This window comes from Triticum dicoccoides, chromosome 5B, assembly GCF_002162155.2.
Source record: "Triticum dicoccoides isolate Atlit2015 ecotype Zavitan chromosome 5B, WEW_v2.0, whole genome shotgun sequence".
NCBI lineage: Eukaryota > Viridiplantae > Streptophyta > Magnoliopsida > Poales > Poaceae > Triticum > Triticum dicoccoides.
The window spans coordinates 275593235-275600662 of NC_041389.1; the positions used below are offsets into that span (position 1 = coordinate 275593235).

At 47.7% G+C, this 7428-nt stretch overlaps 1 protein-coding gene across 1 annotated transcript; it reads right to left on the reverse strand.

Moving 5' to 3' along the window:
* Window positions 1–347: 347 nt before the first annotated feature.
* LOC119308387 (scarecrow-like protein 9) lies at window positions 348–4902 on the reverse strand. Its single transcript, XM_037584512.1, has 3 exons — window positions 4491–4902; window positions 2041–4301; window positions 348–621 (listed from the first exon to the last, which is right to left on the reverse strand). The coding sequence occupies exons 1-2, from the start codon at window positions 4627–4629 to the stop codon at window positions 2110–2112; spliced, it is 2331 nt and encodes a 776-aa protein (XP_037440409.1). The 5' UTR covers window positions 4630–4902; the 3' UTR covers window positions 348–621; window positions 2041–2109.
* Between the last annotated feature and the right edge of the window lie 2526 nt (window positions 4903–7428).

Below are 7428 nucleotides of genomic sequence, written 5' to 3' on the forward strand. Positions count from 1 at the left end.
AAAACCTTACTCCCTCTTTTCCGGTTTATAAGGCTTATCTCAAAATTTTAGTTTTTTCATTTTATAAGGCTCAATTTGGTTGTTCCCCATCACATGTTCAAATTTCAAGGTGCATTAAATCATTGCATCCAAGTATTAAGAGAAAATTGACCAATGCATGTACTTTATGCATGCATGTATTGCAATTAATACATTGGTAAACATAATTTTTTGAGGAAAATAAGAGCATTAATTGGGTGTTTTTGCAAACTACAAAAAGTATTCCACCACTCACCATCTACCTTGGTTGGTGAGATTTTTGAATTGAGCCCTATAAACCGGAAAGGAGGGAGTATGATACTGGGCACTTGATTAACTGATTAACTAATATAGAAGCTGTGATTTGGTTACTGCTAATTAGGATGGTCGTAGAAGTAACTAGAATAAAGAAAAGTAGGAATTAAATAAAGTAATAGTACCATGGCCAAGGGAGAGCTCAACCACTGCTCCTTTCCTCTAGCTTATCTTAGTACTGGCTAGTGGCTACATAGTCATAGATGCAACTACACTGAATTCGTATACAAGCACCCACATTAATCCGGTGCAGTGTGGCAAGAGTCCTGTCATTCTTCAAGCCAATTCCTGGAGAAAAAACATTTTACGACATTGTCAAATTTCTGCTCCAAGAATCTATTGTGCGTTCTTGAAAACCACAGTGCCAAAGATACATAGAGTTACACCATCAATTATAACAACCTAAAATCTAAAAAGTGCATACGCACTATTTGGTTGAATTGAGCGGCCGCGTCTCGCATGCATGTGGTTGTTAACTTTTTGTCTTCTAGTGCATGTGGTTGTTAGTATTAAATGCGTTCACACTAATTACTCCATTCCGAACAGAACATATCCACGCATATTCATTTCAGAGTTTTAAATTTTAAAAAGTCGTATCTTTCAAACCGTGCGTCGGAATTCAAATCCGTTTTCACTGCTGGAACTCTTGCGACGAGATCTTTGAAACTAGATCCCTCATGAGTATGTTTCGATGAAATTTTTTTGATGCCAACTTTGGTGCTATATAGTGCAACTTTAGTACTGTATTGTGCAACTTTAGTACTACATCGTGCAACTTTTTGCAAAACCAATTTTTGGATCTGCATAGTTCAACTTCCTATGAGATTGCATTCTAGCAACCATGACAACTTTGTTGTTTAGTTGACAGGACTATTGGCACACACATATGCTCAGTTGGCGCGATAATGTAGTCTAGTTCACACATTGATATTTAGTTGACAGGACTATTTACACACACATATGCTTAGTTGGCGCGGCAATATAGTTTAGTTGCACACATATTGATGTTTAATTGGCAGGACTATTGACACACACATATGCTCAGTTGGCACGACAATGTAGTCTAGTTGCACAGACATTGATGTTTAGTTGGCATGACTATTTGGCACACACATATACTCAGTTGGCGCGATAATGTAGTCTAGTTCCACACATATTGATGTTTAGTTGGGAGGACTATTTTGGCACACACATATGTTCAGTTGGCGCGACAATGTAGTTTAGTTGCACATACATTGATGTTTAGTTGGCAGGAAGACTAGTTCGCCGAAACATACCCATGTGGGATCTACTTTTGAAGAGCACGTCGCGAGGGTTTCAACAGTGAAAACGGATCTGAATTTCGACGCGCGGTTTAGAGGATATGTCTTTTATAATTTTGAAAACCAAAAATTGATGCAGAAGGATGAACATGAGGAAAATTAATGCAGTGGCATGCAGGCATCCATCACGTGAGAAGAGACCACACAGAATAATTAATTAACAGTGTCATTTTTAACATTTTTAGATTACACTAATTTTATCTTTTTAGTATGCGGTTGTCTAGTCCCTGGGACCAAGGAGACAGGCACTTACTTTATTTGGCCGGCCGCTAGCGAACGCTAGCTAGCGCCGGCCGCCAGCTAGACTCGTCCTTATAACAAATATTGTTGCACCTAAACAACCACTTACTAATACTATTGCACTTAAGTATAGCCCAGTGCATACCTTGGAATACTGGTGACTTGGCCAAGCTCTGCCTTCAACAATGGTATAAGAGACATGCAGACGAAGAACCTAACTGTTATTATGCTTCCATGTAGTTATAGCATAAATTATCCTTCCTTTCCACCCTTGGAGGAGCCATCCACTGTCTTCATCTATGACAAAATCTTTGTGATATATATCTTTCACTTTGTCTTTGGCTTTTATCACAATGTCCTGGTTTAACGGAGATTGAACAAATCCAGCCCTCAGGTTCCTCACTTGCCACTGTTTATACGTCTCTGGTCTCTCTACTCTGTCTGAGCCCTCACATGCAATCACATTGAGTGCCTCTCGGCCAAAGAGATCCCTCTCTATGAGCCTACGCTGGTCATCATCCCGTGGCACAGTTGCCTCAAGCATGTCAAACAATGCAGAGAAATGGAACAATGCCTCACGGAAACGTGTGATGAAGAAAGGAACACTGTATGACCCATTCACAATCCCATGGATGAAAATTGCTGGATTCACTTGCCTTATAGTGTTGAGCACCCTATTCCTAGGGCTGTCTACAGCCACTGTTTCGTCAATAAGATTTCTGAAACGATACAGGCAATTAACAATCACCACTTCGTCTTTGCCAACCTTGAGATCCTCAGCACGGATGGTTTCCCACTTTGATGCTATGCCATGGTACTCAAAAGGCACCTCAAACTTCTTGGCATACTCCGCAAGCCTCTGTCCCGTCTCTTCGATGCGCTCGGTAGGGCGGAAACCAGGCTCGGGTACATCAATTCCCGTGATGCGAAGAATTGGTGGACCACCTTCCCTCTTGGAGAGACGCCTGATGAGGCATGGCCATTGGAGGCCAAAATAAATGCCAAAGTCAATGATGTGCACCTTCTTTGCATTTTTTGTCATGCTCAAGATTGTTTGATTGGAGAGGAAATGTGAGAGCCTCTTGAATGGGCATGCTGCAAAGTAAAGATGGTACCCCTTAAGCATGTCGGACGCGGTTGTCCGCTTTGCTACAAGCCTATGGTACTGCTGGCTCCCAGTGCCAGCCAAGCGAGCCTCGAGACCCTGTGCAAAGCAAAACGCCAGCCTCTGGCTGCCATCCCCATTTACCTTGGAATGCTGTTTTATTTGCTTTAGCAACTCATTAGCAGTTCGGCGGTCATCAGCTGCCACTGCCTGTGCACAGTGGATGAGGATGGTCCTAAGGTCCACCACATCATTTTTTGTCGGCTTCCTGCCCCGTGTCTTCACCCCAGTTGTTCCTTTCGCTTGAGTGACCTGAGAATTCTTGGAAGCTTCGCTGCGCATCTTTTCTCGCAGAACTGTAGCCTTCTTTTCAGTTTGACGAAACAAATCGTCAAACATTTCAACCCAGTCATCAGGCTCATCAGAACAGAATGCAGATTGTTTAATGTTTCGTCCTTCTATCAAGTCAAGATCTTCGCTCTGTCTGTTTTTCTTGGCCTTCAAGACCTCTGTCCTGCTGACATTGAAAGGAATGGCTTTCACTGCTTCTTGAGGCTTTGAGACACCAGCAGCTTCTAAATCAATTACTAGCTTATCACCACCAGGGAGAAACTTCTGTGCTTCCTCGACACCTCTCCTGAAATCCCAAGTTGGAAGGCTCTCGAACAAATACTCGGGGATCCTGCCGTTGGTGATCAAAGGATCTTCTAGGGACTCTGCTGCATCAGAAACACCACTTGATGGGGCAACCAGTGGCTGAGAAGATCGGCCACACAAGCCGCGATAAGCTTCCAGCTGCTCAGAGTGTCCAACATTATGGCACTGGTTGCTATGAACCGCACCACCGATGCTGCCGCTAGTACCCACACTGGACAAGGACTGGGCATGACCGCTGCTGCTGCTCTCACTGGGGCTGTCCAGGGACCAAGTCGTGAGCGTGCGGTCAGGGGATGGCGGGAACTTGTGCCCAAGGATGTCATAGAAGGGCTTTGCGGTAGCACGGAGCGTGGCCGACTCCTCCTGGTACACGCTGACCTTCTCATCAATGTCCTCCTCCATGAGCATCCGGCTGATGTAGTTGAGCGACTCATCCGAGATGAACTCCCAGTCTTCGGGGTTGTCAGTCTCTGTGTTGGTGGCCCTGGAGAGGGTGGCCACGGGAGCATTGTGACTGGGTTCCGCGGCCACATGGTGTGGGATCACCGGCTGCGGATCATTGAACATGAAGTACTCTGGTGCTCCGCAGAACTGAATCATTGAGTGGATCAGTGAGCCTGAAATGGTCTGGTGCTCCACAGAACCTGCCAAACATCATGGAATTCTTCAGTCAGGGAGAAGATGTCAAGTGATTGAGTTTGTGGTGAACTATCTATTTGATTTCTGAGCAGAAAATAACAGGAAGGAACACACTAGAGCGCTGCAGTTCACGGACTTCGCAGGCTGGTGGCGATGACAGGTAGATCACGGACTGACGCTGGCGCCATGCTCACCTGAAGGCATCGATCCTTGGCGAGGTGGGCGGTGGCGGAGGGACCTCGCGGCCGCGAGGCCGAGGCCGAGGCCGGTGAGGTCCTGCGCGGGCGGGGCGGCGTGCGCGAGATCGCGGGGAGGCTGCGGGGTCGATGTCATCGCCTGCCCGCACGCGCCGCCTCGTCGCCGCCGCAGCCGGGCCTCCGGTAGCCGCGCGGGATCGGCGGGGGAGGAGAGAGGGGCGCGGCGAGGGGCAGACAGAGGAGAGAGAGGTGATTTGATTGGGAGGGGGATCAAGTGTGCGCGGCTGAGCAGAGGTATTCCTCCTTTTGCTCAGTTCCCCAGCGGCGAGGTCTCTTGGGAGTTGGACCCGGAGCTAGTAAAAGGAAAAGAAATCTCGTCCCGTGATGGTGGCTGGGTAAGTAGAGTAAAAGATAATCGAGGTCTCAGAGATTTCCAGAACCTCGATGATGGTGGCGCCTGCATGTGAGGGTTTTCTTCTTTTCAGCACCGCGAATGCGACGCCCCCTCCGCAGGATTACGCTTGATTACACCCGCCAAGCAAGAGTTGGAGAAACACCCTCCGGCTTGTGAGCAAAATACATTTTGGCGCGTGTGCTGATGGGCACGACCTACACCGTCCTTCATCTGCGCCGTGATATGGAAACCCTTTTTTTTCTCTAAATGATTAGATCTAGTAGAAAAGTTTAGCCAAATACAGAGCATCTCAAAGATAGTGGAAATGCCGTCGAGGTTTCTAGACCACCGATCCACCACTACTGATGTTAGAACGAGTCATCGACGCGCCACAACCCTACCGAGGCCAGTTTGACCTTGTTGATGACAGCAGGAAAGTCTTTCTGCACGTGCCCCTAAGGACCAGTGCGCTGGAGTCGCAGTCGTCGTCGTTGAATTCTTGTATATATAGATCTAAAGCACCTAACACCAAATCTCGCCACATGACAAGAAACCCCAACCTCACGGCCCCAAGGAGGCGTCATGAATATACGCATGAGCTCTGTCGACTACGTCAAAACGGACAAACTCAAGAAGAATCGCAGCCCGGAAGACAAACTCGAAAAAGAAGTGCCGCCATCCGTCCGAGCGCGCACCTGTGAGGACTACAAAACCTAACCTAAACTACTAACATGAGCGGAGGCACCGAGATTCTCCTTCCCGCCATAGGCTGTCGGAGCGGCACACAGAGGGGAGGTTAATCCACGGGCTCACCGGTGAAGTCTGGATGGAAAAGTTTGCCCTAGCCGCTTAGGGTTAGGTGGGGAAATGAGAGGTAATCCCCTTATTGTCTTGTCTTTATCCAAAAACTCCTTCGACGGTAAATTGCTTGAAAGATAGATAAAACTAGGAAGTACATTAATATGAGACAATATACATGAAGCTCTTGTCCTAGTGCATGTTGGTGCTGAAATCTTTGGATTTCGGGTAGGGGATCCCAAACCGGTGATCTGGGAATGATGGTAAGATGAAGAATAGGGACACGATATTTATCCAGGTTCGGACCCTCTCGAAGAAGTAAAACACTACATCCTGCTCTTCTTATATTGATTATGGATGGGGTATAAAGTATAGTATGGTCTACCTCAAGATCGTATGAATGGGTCCTAACCTCTAAAGCTTGAAAAGCTTGCCTCTATGGACTAAACCCCACGGCTTATATAGGCACCGGGGGCATCTAGGGTTTACATATGGTCGGTTACGACATGGGGATAAACATGTCGATTATTCAAACACGCCTTGAAGTATATGCCAAGTCTTTGGAGGTATCAATCTTGGTTATGCCAGGGGCCAGGCACATGGATCCCATTCTTCAATTGTTTGTGGCTCGTTGGCCTGGCCCATGAACAGTAGGCCAACGCAGTGTGCACCCCCTATTTTAGGACATCGTCAGTAGCCCCTGAACTTGTCTCCAAACCAAGGGTACAAGCTCCTTCCTCGGGATAGCTTCATTATCTTGGTCTTCGGCTTTCTAGGCGAGTTCGATCCTTCACGTCGGCCCTCGGATTCGTTATAGCTTCTTTCATTCTATCCCACGCAAGTGCAGTGGCTCGCATTCTTCCTGCTTGAAACATGTAATCTGAGAACGTAATTGCATAACCTTTGCAGGTGGACAAAACTTAGATAAGAATTTACTGCAACAATCATCCCAAGAAGTAATACTACCTCTAGCTAGAGCTATAAGCCATTCCTTAGCTTTTCCTCTCCAAGAGAAAGTGATGCGAAGCATCCTGCGGACATCACCATGTCAGGAGTCCGTTCGGCAAGTGACACGTGCGACATCTACTTCACATACATAAAGGTTAATCATCTCCTTTACATGTGTTCACTTGACCCCTTCGAGGATGGTATACTACTTGACATCCCTCTCGCGTACATGCATAGGTATTACTGGAGCTTCATTGACGACGAGGAGGAGTTCAAGTGCAAGAGAACATCTACACCATCAAAGAAGGGAGACAGAGGAGGAAGAGGGACCCCAAGACGCGAAACACTAGAGTCCTCGGACCATCCCGGGTGCCCTGCCTCCTATGCCCCGGATGCCCGGACCATGGCGCCAAAGGGTGCGGCCCCTCTGTCCACCACGGGTGCCCGCACCCCAACCACCGGGTACCCGCACCCCGACCACCGGGTTCCCCGCCCCCCTCCCAAGTGCCACCCCGGGTGCCCGACCCCCAACCTTGGGTGCCCGGTCTTCTACTCCCTGATGACCCCGGGTGCCCGTTCCCTTTACCCTGGGTGCCCGGACCCCTCCGAGAGTGCATGCGTGCACTTTGTGTTTTGGACCCTTGTACCCCTCTTCTTCCCCAATTTCGTCTCTAGTCTTAGAACCTCTTCCCCTAGCTCATTTGAGAGGATAGCAAAGTATTTGATAGACAAAGAGAGAGCTTTGCTCATCTTCCTCCTTTTGGAGATCAAGCCCTCCTCTTGGAGAAGCTCCTA